General features: G+C 38.6%; 1 protein-coding gene across 1 annotated transcript in view; it reads left to right on the top strand.

The window, feature by feature from the left end:
- The window catches only part of PIGX (phosphatidylinositol glycan anchor biosynthesis class X), a 31,080-nt gene extending 14,955 nt beyond the window's left edge, over positions 1 to 16,125 (top strand). Inside the window, exons 3-6 of the mRNA NM_001436021.1 lie at positions 923 to 1,064; positions 7,722 to 7,935; positions 10,837 to 10,937; positions 15,057 to 16,125. Of these exons, the coding sequence (NP_001422950.1) occupies positions 923 to 1,064; positions 7,722 to 7,935; positions 10,837 to 10,937; positions 15,057 to 15,200 (601 nt within the window). The 3' untranslated portion in view covers positions 15,201 to 16,125. The remainder of the gene's footprint in view (positions 1 to 922; positions 1,065 to 7,721; positions 7,936 to 10,836; positions 10,938 to 15,056) is intronic.
- Positions 16,126 to 19,866: the final 3,741 nt, after the last annotated feature.

Below are 19,866 nucleotides of genomic sequence, written 5' to 3'. Positions count from 1 at the left end.
CAACACAAACTAAAGGGAACTTCAATTCAGACTTCTAGAACTTTTTCTGCAAAATTCTCCCCTCTTTACTTAGTACTGTGACTTCTAGCTACTTAAGCTGCCCTTAGCTTCTATCTTTATTTTCTCACTTAAGCAAAGCACCATGCTTTGGCTCTCCTTCTGTACTCTTGATCCAAAATGGGCCCCCAGACAGAAAGTGGGGACAACTGTACATTTAGGTTCATAATCTATTTCAAATTAATATTTGTAATATGAGGTAGAAGTCAAGATTAAATTTCTTTTGTACAGGTATTCAGTTGTTTCAGTACCATTTGTTGAAAAGACAATCCTTTCCCTCTCAAATTATATTGGCACCTTTATTTTTATTTTTTTAATTTTTTAATTTATTTTTTATTTGTCTTTTTGCCTTTTCTGTGGCTGCTCCCGCGGCATATGGAGGTTCCCAGGCTAGGGGTCAGATCGGAGCTGTAGACACCGGCCTACGCCAGAGCCACAGCAACGCAGGATCTGAACCTTGTCTGTGACCTACACCACAGCTCACGGCAACGCCGGATTGTTAACCCACTGAGCAAGGCCAGGGATTGAACCTGCAACCTCACGGTTCCTAGTCGGATTCGTTAACCACTGCGCCACGACGGGAACTCCTTGGCACCTTTATTTTTAAAAAGTATGTGTTTGTTTCTGGATTCTGTCCCTTTCCATTGGTCTTTGTTTTCACACTAATACTATACTGTGGCTTATGACATGAATTTATGAAAAATCTAATGAGTGGTTCTGATGTGATATAAGTGTTTCATTTGTCCTTATCATCTTCTTTTGAAAAACTTAAAATATACTATTTCTACTAATTTGAATATAATGTTATACTGTCTCATTTAACAATTGAATGAAGAGATTTACCTTAAACATATTTGTCTTACAGAGACCTGTTAATAAGAGTGAAATTTGGAGAAGGCATTGAGGACTTACAGACCTGCCGAGTCTTAATTAGACAATACATCCCGACAGGACTTTTTGTGGATCCATATGAGTTGGCTTCATTACGAGAGAAAAACATAACAGAGGTATAACTAGTAGAGTTTTTTTTTTTTTTTTTTTTTTTTTTTTTGTTAAAGAGAGAGAAATTATTTTAGGGTTGCTATAGTTTGGATTAAGTAAAATAGATAAGATAACATTGTAGTAATTTTTATTCATTTTTGTTAAAATGTATAAAGTAACTTTTTACAAGAATGAATAAAGTAACTTTTTAAAGTTAGAATGAGAGTATTCTTGTCAGCTACTTTGTTAAACTGATATATATCCCAATATCCATACAATTTGTGTATGGCAGGAAAGGAAACATATATTGGTTATCTGTATGCCAGAGAGCTTCATTTTTTATAAAAAAGAAAGCAGCGGGAGTTCCTGTGTGGCTCAGTGGTAACAAACCTGACTGGTATCCATGAGGACTTGGGTTTGATCCCTGGCCTCACTCAGTGGGTTAAGGATCCAGCGTTGCTGTGAGCTGTGGTGTAGGTTGCAGAAGCAGCTCGGTTCCTGAGTTGCTGTGACTGTGGCATAGGCTGGCAACTGCCTCTCCAATTCAATCCCTAGCCTGGGAATCTCCAAATGCCTTGGGCACGGCCCTGTAAAAAAAAAAAAAAAGACCAAAAAAAATTTTTTGAAAAAGGAAGCAAGTTAAAATTAAGCATTATAATAAAGATTATATCCCACACCCTTTATATAGATTAACCTTTACAACAGCCTTTAAAGGATTCCATTTTATAGGTAAGAAAATGAGCACAAAGAGGCCAAATAATTTATCTAGGAACATGCAAGTAAAGGGAAGAGCCAAGAAATGAGTCCAGTTTTTTTTTGTTTTTGTATTTTTGCCTTTTCTAGGGGCAGGGCGGCTTCCCATGGCATATGGAGGTTGCCAGGGTAGGGGTCTAATTGGAGCTGTAGCCGCCAGCCTACGCCAGAGCCACAGCAACAGCAGATCTGAGCCACGACGTCTGCAACCTATGCCACAGCTCAAGACAACACAGGATCCTTAACCCACTAATCAAGGCCAGGGATCGAACCTGCAACCTCATGGTTCCTAGTCAGATTCATTAACCACTGTGCCATGACAGGAACTCCAGCAAAGTTTTTGTTCTTTCTGGAAATGAAGCTTACTCTTGAGTTAGGGTTTCCCTAATTTTTATAAGAATCAGTGGGTGGGCACTTTCTGTGCATATTATTGTCTTCCTGAGAAAACTTAATACAGTAGGTCATATTGGACCCCCAAAACTGTTAATGACTCCAGTGATTCCTTTTAAGAAATTTTGAGAAGCACTGTCTTAGTTCATAAGATAAAAAGGCAAAATGAATATGCTTCGAGTCACTCATGATTGTGATTTTTTTTTTCTTTTTTTTAAATGGCTGCACCTGCAGCATATGGAAGCTCCTGGGCCAGGGATTGAATCTGAGCTGTAGCTGAGACCTGTACCACAGCTGCAGCAACACCAGATCCTTTTAACCTACTGCGCTGGGCCAGGGGTCAAACCCATGCCTTTATAGTGACCAGAGTCGCTGAAGTCAGATTCTTAACCCACTGCACCGTGATGGGAACGCCTCATGATGGTGACTTATTTCTAATTGTGAAGAAGGCTAACTTCTTCACCTGCTTTATTTATTTGAATTTGTTTTTGAGTAGGTAATTATATTTTCATTGCTCAAAATGCAGGAGGTGTAACGAGGTACACAGTGATAAGCTGCCACTTATTTTAATCCACAGCCACTGAGTTTCTTTCTGTGTTCTGTTTTTTATGTACATATGGCAATTTAGATACACATGTTCATATTTATGGTGGTTTAGGTACAATTATACCTATAGGAAGACTCCTGTTGCTTTTTTTCCTCACTGGTATCTTTTTTTTTTTTCACTGAGCAGGGAATTCTGAATGAGGCTTTTACATTTTTAAATAATAAGCTTCAAATTTAAATGTAATTCTTGGCTTGTAATGACATGGATTGGAATCATATTTAAACCTAATTAATACAGTGCCTACCACACTTTAAGAAAATGGAATATTTTTACAAATGAGTACCCTAAGAGAGGTCACACGCCTATACCTTTGGTTGGGACGAGGTAGGGGTGTGTGGTTGACTGTAACAAGAAAATAGGATGAGTAAAGGGTCCCACTATAGATTGATTGGCAAATTTTCTTTATCTTGATTTTCCGCTTCCTTATTTCTCATTCCTAATTATAAGTGAATTTACTTTTTCATTTTGGAAATTTCTAGAAAATTAGATATCTCATTGGTGTAATTGGAATTTAATTTCTTGACCTATTAGATGCTATTTCCTTCTGCCTAGCTGAATTGAGACTGTGGCCCAGTTCTTTGTGCAGAGAAACTGTGTTATGAAAAGTGGGTATTGGAGTTCCCGTGGTGGCGCAGTGGTTAACGAATCCGACTAGGAACCATGAGGTTGCGGGTTTGGTCCCTGCCCTTGCTCAGTGGGTTAACGATCCGGTGTTGCCGTGAGCTGTGGTGTAGGTTGCAGACGCGGCTCGGATCCCGCGTTGCTGTGGCTCTGGCGTAGGCCGGTGGCTACAGCTCCGATTGGACCCCTAGCCTGGGAACCTCCATATGCCATGGGAGCGGCCCAAGAAATAGCAAAAAGACAAAAAAAAAAAAAAAAAAAAAAAAAAAAAGTGGGTATTATATGGTGAGTTTAACTAGATAGGAAGGAATTTATACATAGGGAATGATTGATGCTTATATTTCAAAATGAGATCTTAACTGTGTTAGATGAGGTAAAATTTTTGGCTATAGCAGATAGGCCACTGGGTCCAAATCAAGTGAGTGATGTGGCAACAAAATGTTCTGGAAGGTGTTTGGATGCTTTGTGAGCAATTTGAAACTAAAAACAAATCTTAAATAGGTTTGTCATGATTAGGGCCCATCAAATGAACCTCATTTTGTAGTTCCCATTGTGGTTCAGCAATAACAAACCCAACTAGTATCCATGAGGACGTGGCTTTGATCCCTGGCCTAGCTCAGTGGGTTAAGGATCCAGCATTGCTGTGAGCTGCGGCGTAGGCCCCCCTCCCCCCCAAAAAAAAACCTCACTTCATTCTTAGGTAGACAGATATATTTATTTAAAATTGCATAGATTCTTTGGAAACAGCATAATTGTAAAATTGAAATATGTGAAATTGCTGTTTTGTAGGTCAAAATGGAAATACTGTGTTTTTGAAATCATAAGTTTCACTCAATCAAAATGTGTAATGTTAGGCCTTCTGCCTTGGCCAAGTTGGAGAATAGGGACCAGATGTACCTTTCCACTTGAAACAACCAAGAAATAGACAAAATATATGATATAATGGGAAAAAATAATTGAATATCAGTCAGTGAGTGAAGTGATATCTGAGAGTTGGAAATTAAATAAGGTGAGCCTTGGATTGTCCCAGTTTATTGCATGAAAGAAGTTTTCTGGGGAAACGGTATAGGGGAGGAGGAACCCAAGCAGATCCTGGAGGACCTGAGGAGATAAAGTGAGATTGTGGGGAGACCAAAGTCACCAGAATTCGTGAGACAGTGTGCCAGGGAGTAGAGAACTGCATGGAGACAAACTCCAGAGCTCCATGGAAGGTCCACCTCAAGCATGTAGTCGAGTGTTGATTAATGGATACATGTGAGGAAACTGGTGGATGCTGGGAAAAGAAACATGTGAAAAAATTCGAAGTAACAGTGTCTCACACAGGCCCAGTAGCAGTGCCTGTTCCCATGAGCCAGACTAGGAAAACCCTCGTAATTCACTGGGCATTGCATAGAGTAAACAGAACTTTTACTCAGTAGTGGGGAATACTTACCCCTGGACTAAACTTTGCTTAAGTCCTGTTTAACACATTTTAAAACCAAGACCTTCCAAAAATCAAACTTTTAGCAAGTTACTTAACTGCATTCCAAATAAAACTCAAGAGTACTTATAGGAATACAGAAGTAGTCAGCACCCACCAAGATAAAAATTGCACTATCTTGATTCTAATAAGAAACTAGCAGGTAAGCATGGATGTGGGAAAATATGACCTGTAATGAGGAGATAAATGAATCAATCAAAACTGATCCAGATACTAGAATTAACAGGCAGACCAAGAAAAGAGTTACTATAACTGTATTCCTTATGTTCAGATAGTTAAGTAAGGAGTTCCTGTCATGGCTCTGCAGAAACAAAACTGACTAGCATCCATGAGAACACAGGTCAATCCCTGGATTTGCTCAGTGAATTAAGGATCCAGCATTGATGTGACCCTGTGGGGTAGGTTGCAGATGCGGCTCAGATCCTGTGTTGCTGTAGCTATGGCATAGGCCAGCAACTACAGCTCTGATTCAGCCCTTAGCTTGGGAACCTCCATATGCTGCGGATTCGGTCCTAAAAAGATGAAAGAAAGAAAGGAAGGAAGAAAGAAGGAAAAGTAAATGGAATTATATATAAAAGGACAGTTGAAATGTACACTATGTGAGATGAAAAATATTCTGGATAAAATTAATGGAAGATCAGTGCAAAAGAAAAGATTAATGAACTTGAAATCATAGCAATAGAAAGTACCAAAAATATAAAACAAAGGAAAAAAAGGAATGTAAGAGAGTTCCTATTGTGGCGCAGCAGAAGTGAATCTAACTAGTATCCATGAAGATGTGGGTTCGATCCCTGGCCTTGCTCAGTGAGTTGGGGATATGGCGTTGCTGTGAGCTGTGGTGTAGGCCTCAGACGTGGCTCGGATCTCGTGTTGCTGTGGCTGTGGTCGGCAGCTACTGCTTGGATTTGACCCCTTGCCTGGAACTTACATATGCTGTGGGCGGAGCCCTAAAAAGACGAAAAACAAAAAAAACGATGGACATTAGTTAATAATAGTGTATCAGAGAGTTCCTGTCGTGGCTCAGTGGTTAACAAACCCAACTAGAATCCATGAGGACGTGGGTTTGATTTCTGGCCTCGCTCAGTGGGTTAAGGATCCCGAGTTGCTGTGGCTGTGGTATAGGCCAGCAGCTGCAGCTCCCATTTGACCCCTCGCCTGGGAACCTCCATATGTGGCGAGTGCAGCCCTAAAAAGACAAAAGACAAAAACAAAAAATAATGTATCTGTAATAGCTTATCATCTGTAATAAATGTACTACACTAATGTTAATAAAGAAAATTATGTGAGTGGATGTGGGAGGGGTGGGGGGGTATGTGGAAATGCTGTATTTTCTGCTAACCTAAAACTGCTCTAAATATTAAGGTCTATTAATTTTTTCAAAGAACACATATAGATAGATATGTCTCATACTGAAATGAGGCTGTTAAAAAGCATCATGCAATTTTTGAGAAAGAAGATGATATTGCTACTATGTTCTCTGAGTATTTCAAAAAGCAACTGTGATGAGTAATTTGGAAACCATGTCGTGAGAAACTGAGAGAATTGTATTTCTTTGGGGAGGAGAAACTTAGTGGAGCCAGCATAGTTGCCCTTTGATGTATAAGGGACCCTTAGTGAAATAAAGAACATATTTATTGCGGATAATATAAACAAGGACAGTTGGTGAATTGTTATAGGTCAGAGCATAAAAGAGGAATAACTTTTAAATAGTAGATAAAGTGAAATGAGTCAAAGTAATTAACTCTCTTCCAGTCATTGAAAGTATTAAAACAGTGGCTGGATACTTGAAAAATACACTCAGTGGAACAGTGGTTTCTTTTGATCACCTCTTAGGTTCCTTATGACTCATTAGATCATAGAATTCCTTGACCTTTGCCAATGAGTTCTGTTACTCCTGTGATGAACAGAGAAGGAGCAAGGTACAAAAATACAGCATTTGGTGTCACTGTCAAATAGGAGAATTAGGATCCTTGCTGTGGTGGATAGACGTTAATGTTGGTTTTTCCTCTGCAATACGTCCGGGTTTTGTATAGAGAAGCTAGAGAAAAGTTGCGTATGTGGATGCGTATACACACAAACATACAGATTATGTATATAAATGTTGATACACATGTGTAAATGTATGTGTGCATATCTGCAGTTTCTTACATACATATGTATGTACATATGAATACATATGTAGACACGTGCACACATTGTAATTGAGGACTACTTTCTACCTCTTGAGCATTTTTCCTTTTGGTGTAGAGTACTTATAACAAAAGGTTTTCTACCATATTATTTTTTTAAAAGAATCATTTAGCATGTTTTCCATTAACTTTTTATACCTGATATTGAGAGTGCTGACCTTTGCTTTGACTTCCTGACCACAATAGTCTATCTTGCTCACTGTCATCTTAGTTGCTTCTCTGAAGAACAGGAAATTACCAGAATGATATCAATCATTTTAACCTATGCTGGGTTAACTGTTTTTTTGTCATAGTTTTCATACTTACTGAACAATGTTATATTTATCCACAAAATTTCTTTTCTTGGTACCTGTTTTGGCACCTAAACAAAGATTGCTGAGGAAATTACATGGAAATAATTTTCATTATGGGGAAATTTCACACCCTGGCATATAATGTCCTTCATTTACATTCAGCAAACTTTGCTTAAACACAGATCGCATCTTGTGTTTTCTACTTAAAATTGAAATGGAAGAGGAATAGAAGTTGTTTACAAGGGGGATGAATTTGATGTTTCTGTTAATCTGGTTTTATTTTTGGGTTTTTTTTTTAATCTTATTCATTTCTTTTTCTGGATTAATATTTGTGTGGTTTTTTTTGACAGGCAGTGATGGTTTCAGAAAATTTTAATATAGAGGCTCCTGACTATTTGTCCAAGGAATCTGAAGTTCTCATTTATGCCAGACAGGATCCTCAGTGCACTGATTGTTTCCAAGCTTTTTTGCCTGTGCACTATCGCTATCATCGGCCACATTGTAATGATGAAGAAACCTTCATTGTGGTCAATAACCCTGATTTATTGATGTATTGTGACCAAGGTAAGGGTTGCAAATCTTTTCTGAGGGTTAAAAATAAAAATAAAGGTATGGTGGTGAGTCTAAAGTCACCAACAAAATCATGTTTCTTTTTTTTTTCTTTTGAACTTTTTGATTATAAAATAAGGCACAGATATGGAAAACTTCATAAAATATATAGCTTAGTGAATTACTAGAAGGCAAATACTCTCGGAGTTGCTGTCACGGCTCAGTGGTTAACGAATCCGACTAGGAACCATGAGGTTGCAGGTTCGATCCCTGGCCTTGCTCAGTGGGTTAAGGATCTGGTGTTGCCGTGAGCTGTGGTGTAGGTCACAGACTCGGCTCGGATCTGGTGTTGCTGTGGCTCTGGCATAGGCCAGTGGCTACACCTCTGATTAGACCCCTAGCCTGGGAACCTCCATATGCTGCAGGGGCAGCCCAAGAAATGGCAGAAAGACAAAAAAAAAAAAAAAAAAAAAAAAAAGGCAAATACTCTGGTAACCACCACTCAGGTCAAGAAACAGAGCATTGCTTGCCACCCTAGCAGCAGCCTCATGTGTCCTGTCCCAATCATAGCCTTCTCCTTTGCTCTAAGAGTAACCTACTCTCCTATCTTTTAAGCCCTTCCTTGTGTTTCTTTATACTTTGATCACTCAACTGAGCATTCTTCGACTTAGTCTTGCCCATTTAAAAAAATACATTATTTCCATAAGCCTCTTAATTTACAGGTTTTCCCTCTATCTCCTCTTTCTTAAAACATTTATCTGTTGAAGAACCTGACTCATGTGACCTATAGTTTCCCCAGTTGGGTTTTGGTGATTATACTGTTCATCTGACTTCTTTATTACCTGGAAATTGGCAGCAGGTTTTAGAAGTGTGATTAGATTCAAGTCTGATTCTTTTGGCAAGACTGTAGGCAGTGCCGTATTCTTTTATAAGTAGGCATATAATGTTTGATGTTTTTCTTTTTTCAGCCATTGTTCTTCATTTACCCCTTTGCTACTTTTCATTCTTCACACTGACATTGTAGGACTTGTCGCTGTTAGTGTTTTGTCTCAACTTGGTGTTTAAGGGGATACTTTATCACCTAGTTTTGTTGTAGAAGTTGTGAGTGTTTGGGTTTGTGTGTAATTGTTCTGTTTTTGTGTGTGGATTTGAATAAATTTAAAAAAATATGCTTTTACCATTTTCACTCTTCTAGAATCAAGATTTTTCTTCTTAGCTCTTTTCAGATTTTAGTTCTTTGTATCTCTAAATTTGGTCTGATTAAAATGTGTACAGGAGTTCCTGTCATGGTGCAGCAGAAACAAATCTGACTAGGGACCATGAGGCTGCGGGTTCTATTCCTGGCCTTGCTCAGTGGGTTAAGGATTGGCATTGCTGTGAGCTGTGTGGTATAGGTCACAGACAAGGCTTGGATCCTGCATTGCTGTGGCTGTGGTGTAGGCTGGCAGCTGTAGCTCCAAAGGGACCCCTAGCCTGGGAACCTCTATATGCCGCAGGTGTGGCCTAAAAAGCAAAAAAAAAAAAAAAAAAAAAAAGGTTACACAAAAATCAGTAGCTTTGTTACTAAAGACTGGGAGATAGGAAGTTTTTAATCATACATTTGTTACCATCGTATATTTCCTGATGAGAAAATTAAAAAGTCTTCAACTATGTTAGCTTTGTTTATCCAACCTTTCTTTTCCCTCATTTTGTATTTTTTATTTGGTTTTTGGCTGCCCCGAGGCATATGGAGTTCCTGCATATGGAGTTCCCTGGCCGGGGATCAGGGATCAGATCCAAGCCTCAGTTGTGACCTAAGCCACAGCTGCAGCAATGTTGGATCCTTAACCCACTCTGCTGGGCTGGGGATCGAACCTGCATCCCGGTACTCCCAAGATGCTTCCCATCCTGTTGTGCTACAGTGGTAACTCCGCCTTTTCTTTTCTTTTCTTTCTTTTTTTTTTTTTTTTTTTTTCGTCTTGTTTGGGCTGCATTTGCAGCATGTGGAGGTTCCCAGGCTAGGGGTGGAATTGGAGCTGTAGCCGATGACCTACACTACAGCCACAGCAATGCCAGATCTGGGCCGAGTCTGCAACCTGCACCACAGCTCACAGCCATGCTGGATCCTTAACCCATTGAGCAAGGCCAGGGATCAAACCTCTGTCCTCATGGATCCTAGTCAGACTCGTTTCTGCTGAGCCACGATGGGAACTCCCTCCTCTTTTTTTTTTTTCTTGTCTTTTTTTGCTATTTCTTGGGCTGCTCCCATGGCATATGGAGGTTCCCAGGCTAGGGGTCCAATCGGAGCTGTAGCCACCGGCCTACGCCAGAGCCACAGCAGCTCGGGATCCGAGCCGCGTCTGCAACCTACACCACAGCTCACGGCAACACCGGATCGTTAACCCACTGAGCAAGGGCAGGGACCGAACCCGCAACCTCATGGTTCCTAGTCGGATTCATTAACCACTGCGCCACGACGGGAACTCCGTCCTCTTTTTGTTTAATGGTACCTTTTACCTACCCTAAATAAAGTTTGGGAAATTGCCCCCTACTGAGAGAGCAGCTGGGGTTTTGGGTTTTTTTGGTCCGGAGTGTTCTTTATATGGTTGTGTTTACTCTATGGAAATTTATCAGGTTGTAGGCTTAGGATCTGTTCATTTCTCTGATTATATATTTCAAAAAAAGTTTAAATTTTTAAAAAACAGCTCTTGGTGTAATGGTATTTGTTAAGAAATCATGCTCAGTTTTATTACTAGTTTTATAATTTCTTAGGCATCCACTTGGAACAGGTTGCTAAAATAAAACAGCATGTGATAAATAGATCCAAATCATGTACATTGTGTATTAAAATGTTTGAATACATATCCTAACATGACGGAGTGGCCTAGCCTCTAATCTAGTATAGGTTTTCTGATATGTTCTATCATTCTTTCTCAGAGTTTCCAGTTTTGAAATGCTGGACTCAGTCAGAAATGACAGCTCCTTGTGCTTTGAACAGTCAGGATATCTGCCAATGGAACAATATGAAATATAAGTCAGTAAGTTAATATTTTATGTTGTTTTTAGATCATGCTGCCTTATTGAAAAAAACTTTCTATAATGGCTCTGCTTCATTTAAGGGATTAGCATTTTATATTCTACCATAGGAAGCTGGGTTTTGTTTCTTTTTCTTTTTAGGGCCACACCTGCAGCATATGGAAGTTCCAAGGCTGGGGTCTAATCAGAGCTGCAGCTGAAGCCTACACCACAGCCACAGCAACGCAGGATCCCAGTCACATTTGCAAGCTGTGCTACAGCTTGCAGCAACGCCAGATCCTTAACCCACTGAGCAAGGCCAGGGATCGAACCCGAAACCTCATGGTTCCTGAAACCTCATGGTTCCTAGTCGGATTCGTTAACCACTGCGCCACAACAGGAACTCCATAGCTGATATTCTTTTTAAAGGTATAGAATGCAAAGAAAAATAGTGATGTGTCCATCTTATTTTACTTTATCAATAAAACTTCACTTTAGAACTTTTTTATTAATTTTTTAACAACAAAATAAATTCATTATATTACACAGAACAAGTGAAAAAAGAAAATAAAACTTTAAAGTTGTATCATTTCAACTGTGACAAAGATTCTAGACAGTTGTATTGTTATTATAAATCTAAATCTAGGCTGTTTTAGACCACATTAAGAGTACGAACCTCCTAAATTTGTTTTCAGTTATTAAATTAGATAATATTAGTATTTTATTAATACTGGCTTGTCTGAGGAATCTATGTCGTTTTCTACTTACCTTCTTTAGTTAACATGGTCTACTTCTCTTCCGAGTGGTAAGTCTTTGTACAACACATTACTTTTCTTTCCTTCTTTTTTTCCTCTCATTTTGTTCCTCTTTAAAAAGAGCTGCCTTTTGGAGTTCCCACTGTGGCGCAGCAGAAACGAATCCGGCTAGGAACGATGAGGTTGAGGGTTCAATTCCTGGCCTCATTCAGTGGGTTAAGGATCTGGTGTGGTCAAGAGCTGTGGTGTAGGTGGCAGATGCGGCTCGGATCTGATGTGGCTGTGGCGTAGGCTGGCGGCTACAGCTCTGATCGGACCCCTAATGTGGGAACCTCCATATGCCACAAGTGTGGCCCTAAAAAGCAAAGGTAAATAAATAAATAAAAAGAGCTGCCTTTTAATTGTAGTATCTTGTAGTATCTGTTTGAGTTTCTCTTTGTTCCTAATTCTCTTTAAGGCCCACTTTCTTTGGTTGAGTGGCAGAATCTGTGTCATTACTTTTATAGTTTATTTTTACAAGAAATCAAGTGATTTTGCAATGAACATAAAATAAAAACAATTTAAATTAGCATACAACATAACTGCCAAATAAATATAAAGCAGATTTGTTCATATGTGCTATTGTGGATATTAGTTTGAAGTATTTTCCTTATAGTTGCTTAGAAAGCTTTCTACCAGCTGGCTCAGAAAACTGCTAGCAATAACCTATATAGGAAAAAAGAATGGATATATGAATATGTATAATTGATTCACTTGGCTGTAAATTTGAAGCTAAAACAACATTATAAATCAGCTATACCCCAATAAAATTTAAAAAAGAAAAAAAAAGAAAACTACTAGTGCCAATGAAGGCTTACTGCAGAGCACGACTATTTTGTTGGGTTTTTGAGGGGAGTTTTGTCTTTTTTTGGGTTTTGGGGTTTTTGTTGTTGTTATTTGGCTGTGCCCTTGGCATGTAGAAGTTCCCAGGCCAGGGACTGAACCTGAGCCACAGCTGTAGCTAGAGCCACACCAGTAACAACACCAAATCCTGGAGTTCCTGTTGTCACTCGGTGGTTAAGGAATCCGACTAGGAACCATGAGGTTGCGGGTTCGATCCCTGGCCTTGCTCAGTGGGTTAAGGATCTGGAGTTGCCATGAGCTGTGGTGTAGGTCGCAGATGCGGCTCGGATCTGGCATTGCTGTGTCTGTGTTGTAGGCTGGCGGCTACGGCTCCGATTAGACCCCTGGCCTGGGAACCTCCATATGCTGCGTGTGCAGCCCTAGAAAAGACCAAAAAAACCCCCAAAACAAAAAAACACCAAATCCTTAACCTACTTAGCCACGAGGGCGCTCCCAGAGTACTACCGTTTTGTATTGGAGAAGCTTCTTTGCACTAACAGTTGGGAAGATGTATGATTGTGCTAATATCTTATGCAGTATAGAGTTGCTTTCAAGATTCCTATTGCCATAGAGTACCTCATTTTTTTCAAACTCTAAAATAATCTGGAGAAATTGCATTTGATTTTCTTATGTGAATGAGGAGTATGATTAGTGTTTACAATGATTTATTGGTTTAAAAATTGGTAGTATGCATTGCTACAATAGAAGCACTGTTAAAACATTTTGACTTTGGTTCTCCTTAAGATGATGTAACATGAAATAAAAGGTCATAATTAAATATTTTGATTTTTTTTCTTTTTTATAGATAGCAGAAAAATAGGTATCCATTAATTACCAAGTTGGTGATCTATACTAAGGCTTATTTTGTTTGTTTGTTTTTGTCTTTATAGGGCTGTACCTGTAGCATATGGAAGTTCCCTGGCCAGGGGTTGAATCCGAGCTGTAGCTGCTGACCTGTGCCACAGTCGCAACAATGCCAGATCTGAGCCGCACCCTCAGCTGCAACCTACACCACAGCTCATGGCAATGCGGAATCCTTAACTAATTGAACAAGGCCAGGGATCAAACCCGCATCCTCATGGATACTAGTCGGGTTCCTTACCACTGAGCCACAACAGGAACTCCATGCTTGTTTTATTTAAGATGCCATTATTTGAAAGATAATTTCAGATGGCACTTTGTTACAGATTGCATTGGTAACTTTTTTTTTTTGGTTATGAAAATATAATCCATGCATTCATAAAAAGAAATCAAAACTAAAGTATTCCCAAGTTACCTAAATTTTAATGTTTTTAAAAAATGATTTTTAAACCATAAAATTAGCACTTTCTGATTGAACATCTTTATCTGCAAAACCAGTAGAAACCAAGTTGAACATAGGAGAACTTTTGCATTGCTAGTCAGTATCACAACTAATTTGATGTTATAAAAACAGTAAAGCACACATTCAGCTGTGTAATTTGTGAATAATAAACTTTTAAAACTGCTTGGGGAGAGAAACAGCAGAACAGAAATGGATACTTCAGTTTTATTGTTTTAACGTTTTTCCTTTAGGACTTCAACGTATGGATTATTCTATATTCTAATATGAAACATAGTATGAGGAAGTAAATGTTTATACTGATTACAGAGGTGACATTAGAATATAGATAGTATGTTTAACAATATATTCAACTCTATATAAAAAGCAGAAAAAAAGTCAAAACTAATGAGAATTTTTTTTTTTTCTTTTTAGGGCCACTCCCATGGCATATGGAAGTTCCCAGGCTTAGGGTCAAATCGGAGCTGCAGCTCCTGGCCCACACCACAGCCACAGCCACAGCAATGGCCATATCTGAGCTTTGTCTGCAGCCTACACTACAGGTCCATGACTAGGATCCATGAGGACGTGGGTTTGATCCCTGGCCTTGCTCAGTGGGTTAAGGGTCTGGCGTTGCTGTGAGCTGTGGTGTAGGCCGAAGATGTGGCTCAGATCTGGCATTGCTGTGGCTGTGGTGTAGGCCTGCAGCTGTAGTTCCAATTCAACCCCTAGCCCAGAAACTTCCATATGCTGTGAGTGTGGTCCTAAAAAGACCAAAAAAAAAAAAAAAAAGAATCCAACTGCAGTGGCTAGGTTTGCTTGGAGGTAGGTGTGCAATCCCTGGCCTGGTGCAGTGGGTTAAAGGACCCAGTGTTGCTGCAGCTGCAGCATGGGTCACAGCAGTGGCTTGGATTCAATCCCTGGCCCGGGAATTGCCACATGCCCATATGTGGCCATTAAAAAAAAAAAAAAAAAAAAAAAAAAGAATTATTGTGGGAATTGAGTCCAAATTCTGTTACGTTAACTTAAATGTTGAATCTGAAATAATCATCCAGCCAATGATGTTACCTGTAGTGTAGCACTGGATGGAAAATATTACAAAGAAAAAAGAAAAAAGTTAAATTAAAAGTCAAAGAAGTAGTGACCTTACCTGAGGACATTGATCTTAAATGTCTCTAACTTGTCTAATCCATCTCTCTCCCTAGGTATATAAGAATGTGACTCTACTGGTTCCAGTGGGACTGACCATACATACCTCTTTAGTATGTTCTGTGACACTGCTCGTTACCGTCTTGTGTTCTGCTTTGATCCTTGTGGCTGTTTTCACATATGGCCATTTTTCCCTATAAGTTTTATGTGGTTAAATGCTTTCAATAAACCTAAATAAGACCTATTCATTTGTGACTAGAAGTGTTTTTCTAGAATTATGGCAGTACTTTTGTCTTTTGCCTTCATTTATGGCTAATATTATGTTTACTAGAGGAAATTCTGAATCATTCTTGACTAATTTCAAAATTCAGTGCTCTGCTGTGTAGCTCTCTCATAATCCTCAAGCCTCAAGTGCCTATAGAGGAAACGTAACTCTGTTAATATTTATTTTGTGAGAAGTGACTTCTTTTTATTTGGGTTATATATGAGCATTTTATGTATTAGAGGCAAATTATTGCTAAAACTTGAGGAAACTATTATGAAGAAGAATGATTTGGAAGAACCAGAGTTTATTTAAATATTAATTTTATGAGAACATTAGAGTAATTTATATAGAGTTTCAAAGAAAATTATAGTAGGACAGCTAAGAAATTATTATCAAAACTGATTATTCCTTAGAGCATTTCCATTCTCCTTTTATATTTTATAATACTGCTTTTGAATATGTGATTTGGCAAAGGGCTTGATGAAATTAAGTACTAAGATTTAGTTCTGCTTTAGTATGGAATTTGTCAGGAAGATTGTCGTATTACAGAGTGTGTTTTATTAAGTTGTACGGTTACAAAACTTTTTTTTAATTTTCAGGTAATATCTTTTAAAAGGTCTCGATTTAATGTTTTTCTTCGGAAAGAATTACAAAATAAAGTGCCATAAGCTAATTAAAAAATAAAAGGGCAAGCATGTTCGAAAACAGAAGCCAGTAAACCGGGGTATGTTGGCATTGTTTGTTCTGTATGGCATAATGGGGTGTGATATACTTTATATATGCTATCACTGCTTAATTTTCTAAAACATTCTGCTGTTTTTATGGGAATATTTATTTATTCATTAAAAATTCTTTTATTATATTTGATTTACATTGTTCTGTCAACTTCTGCTGTACAGTAAAGTGACCCAGTCATATATCTGTACACTCTTTCTCATATTTCATCATGTTCTGTCACAAGCGATTGGACATAGTTCCCTGTGCTACACAGCAGGAGGGAATAAATCTGTTGTAATTTGCCACATACAGCTTGACCTGGTAATAACAGTTCTTTCAAAAGGTGTGTTCAAGAACTTAGATGTTGAAAAAAGCAATCCGGTGCCATAAAGCAGAAATATTAGAAATCTTTAAAATGATGAAAATTTCAACCCAGTCTTGTTTAATAGCTGTTTGGTGTTTTCTTATAAGAAAGAATTCCATGTTTTCCAGGCATTTTTTTCCACAGTGGGATTAATATAGTGGCATTAAAATAGAATTATATGTCAGTTAAATTCACTAACATCAACATTTTGAAACACAGTTAGACAGGTAGGGGATCATGGTGCTGTTTTACCTCTTAAGAATTCGTGTGTGGGAAATTCCTGTTGTGGTTCAGTGGTAACAAGCCCAACTAGTATCCATGAGGATGTGGGTTCGATCCCTGGCCTCGCTCAGTGGGTTAAGGATCTGGCATTGTGGTGAGCTGTGGTGTAGGTCACAGATGCAGCTTGGATCCCAAATTGCTGTGACTGTGGTGTAGGCTGGCAGCTACAGCTCCAATTAGACCCCTAGCCTGGGAACTTCTATATGCCGCATGTTCGGCCGTATAAGGCAAAAAAAAAAAAAAAAAAAAAAAAGAATGTGTGTGCATATACATAAAATCTTTATTCTCTTTATTTTTTGGCCATGCCCATGGCATGTGGAAGTTCCCAGGCCAGGGATCCACGCCATGTCAGTGAGCCAAGCCACAGCAGTGACAACACTGATAGGCCTTACTGATAGGCCACCAGAGAACTCCAAAAAAAAAAAAAATATTTTCTTTTGCATATCAAAGCCAACTTTTATCAGTATTTTTTTTTTTTTTTTTTTTTTTTTTTTGTCTTTTTGCCTTTTCGCCTTTTCTAGGACTGCTCCCGAGGCATGTGGAGGTTCCCAGGCTAGGGGTCTAATTGGAGCTACGCCACAGCCTACGCCACAGCCACAGCAACGGGGGATCCGAGCCACTCTGTGACCTACACCACAGCTCACGGCAATGCCAGATCCTCAACCCACTGAGCAAGGCCAGGATTGAACCCGAAACCTCATGGTTCCCAGTCAGATTTACCAACCACTGAGCCACGATGGGAACTCCTGCTTTTATCTGTATTTAAAGGTTTCCAAATTAGTATTTGAAACTAATTTGAAACTAATTATCAGATGATTCAGCCATTGACTCATTTATATAGGTATTCAGAAGTGTAATAAAGATCTCATTGTGAGTGAAGATACTTTGATAGGATTTTTCTTGCCTGATAAATGGTTGCAGATGACATCACTTTTGATATAATAGAACATTTCTGGTTTTGAACTCTTTATATTATCTTCTTTGGATACTTAAAAAATGAATAAGCACTTTTGGAGTTCACACTGTGGCACAACAGATTGGCGATTTCTTGGAAGCACTGAGATGCAGGTTCGATACCCAGCCAGGCACAGTTGGTTGAGGATCTGGCATTACCGAAGCTGTGGCTTAGGTTGCAATTGCAGCTCAGATCTGATCCCTGGCCTGGAAACTCCATATACCATGACCAAAAAAGAAAAAAAATGAATAAGCACTTTAGTTTTTAAAAATCAGTTTTGGAATTCTGTGTGTGGTCTCTTTTTGTTTATAGCCAAGAAAAAATGGGTACTGTTCTTTCCTGGTCATTGTGTTCCAGTATTTTTTTCAACTTTTATGGTTTATTTTTCTCAAAGTATCATGTAATGTTCTTTGGATGAAAATAACAGAGACATATGCTCCTTCAACTAAGGGTGGTGGTGGGGGCAGACTTTGTTGTGTGTGTGTGTATCTCAGTCATTTACCAGAAACTTAGATTATTTAGCTACATCTAATAGAGGATAGTACATGTATGGCTTGGGAACTGGGAATGTATATTTCTGCTCTAATTATTTCAGAATATAATGAATTCAAGGATTATTCTAGTCAGATAGTCTATTCATTTCATGACACTCATTTATATTTTGATGATTGATGCTAATTGCTATGATATGGAATCAAAGAATTTATGGTGAGGTGACCTCTCTGTGACCTCCCCCAAACTTATAAAACATACTACTGGCAGGTAATTGAATATAGGATTTGGGTAAGTTGAGAGAATGAAATAATGTAGAGTAAGTATGCTCTTCAGGATTGTCCTAGTCAGTGATAGGATGGTAGGTTTAGCCATCTCTCTGATTTCTTGCCCCTCAGACATTACTTCTGGGATTACCGTCTTCCTGAAGTATATCTTTTATAGATGCCCCTTCAGTAACTCCCTGTGGTTAGTAACATCTCTGCTTTTGTTTGATGATATCTTTATTTCACCCTCACTTCTATGACTGATAGTTTAGTGAGGTATATAGTTCTAAGTTTATTTTCTCTTGATAGTTTAAAAATATTTTTCCATTGTCAGATGGTACCCATTGTTGCAGTTGAGAAATCTATGCTAAATTTAATAGTTGTTTCCTGGTAAGAGATGTCTTTTCTTTCTTGTTTCTTTATCTTTGGTATCCTGCAGTTTCACTTTGTTGTATTTGAAAAGATTTCCTTCACTTATCCTGGTTGAGATTCACTTTGCCTTTTGAATCTGAAGGTTCTTGCCTTAAATTAATTCTGGAAAATTCTCTGCCATTATCTCACCATAAACTACCTCTTTTGATTTTCCTTTTCTCTCTTACTTGGGTTTCTCATTAGGAATGATGGAATACCTTCACAATCTAACCCACCTCTCAATCTTTCTTTCATATTTCCTTTGTCTCTGGGCTGCTATCAATAATTTCTTTAGATCTAGCTTCCATTTTACTAATTCTCTCTTCAACTGTATGTAATCTGCCACTTAACCCAAACATTGACCTTGGTTTCAGTTATTATATTCTTTATTTCTCGAAGTTCTGCTTGGCTCCTTTTCAAAGCTCTTTTGTCATTTAAAAAAATAGTGTCTTGCTTTCAGAGTTCCTGCTGTGGCTCAGCGGAAGCAAATCTGACTAGTATCCATGAGGACACAGGTTTGATCCCTGGCCTCGCTCAGGGGGTTAAATCCAGCGTTGCTGTGATCTGTGGTGTATGTCACAGATGTGGCTCAGATCTGGTGTTGCTGTGGCTGTGGTGTAGGCCAGCAGCTGCAGCTCCGATTTGACTCCTAGCCTGGGAACCTCCATATGCCGTGGGTTTAGCCCTAAAAAAAAGTGTCTTGTAAAAAAATAAATAAAAAGAAAAAAAAAAGAAAATGTCTTGTTTCTTATTCCTGTCTTACTTTGCTTAATCATTTTAAGAAACATTGGAATTATAGGTTATGGAATATAAACTATCTAAAGTTCATGGGTGTCATTATTCTGTTTATGGTTTCTTTTGATTCACTCATGGCTGATTTTCTCAGATGTGTTGTCATTATTTTTTGGATGTTCATGTTTAACTTTTTCTTTTTTTCTTTTTTGGCCACACCCATGGATTACGGAAGTTCCTGGGCCAGGGATCAAATCTGAGCCACAGTTGTGACCTATGCCATAGCTGTAGCAATGGTGGATCTTTAACTCACTGTGCCACAGCAGAAACTCCTTATGTCTAACTCTTGATAGCCTGTTTATCTCTGGGAATCCTTTCAGTT

The sequence above is a fragment of the Sus scrofa genome, chromosome 13, assembly GCF_054392235.1.
Source record: "Sus scrofa isolate SSC_HxYL_T2T_F1_AM1 chromosome 13, Sscrofa_HxYL_maternal_Yorkshire_Landrace_v2.0, whole genome shotgun sequence".
Classification (NCBI taxonomy): Eukaryota; Metazoa; Chordata; class Mammalia; order Artiodactyla; family Suidae; genus Sus; species Sus scrofa.
Note: the sequence above shows the minus strand (reverse complement) of the source record. Positions and strands in the feature narration are given on the sequence as shown.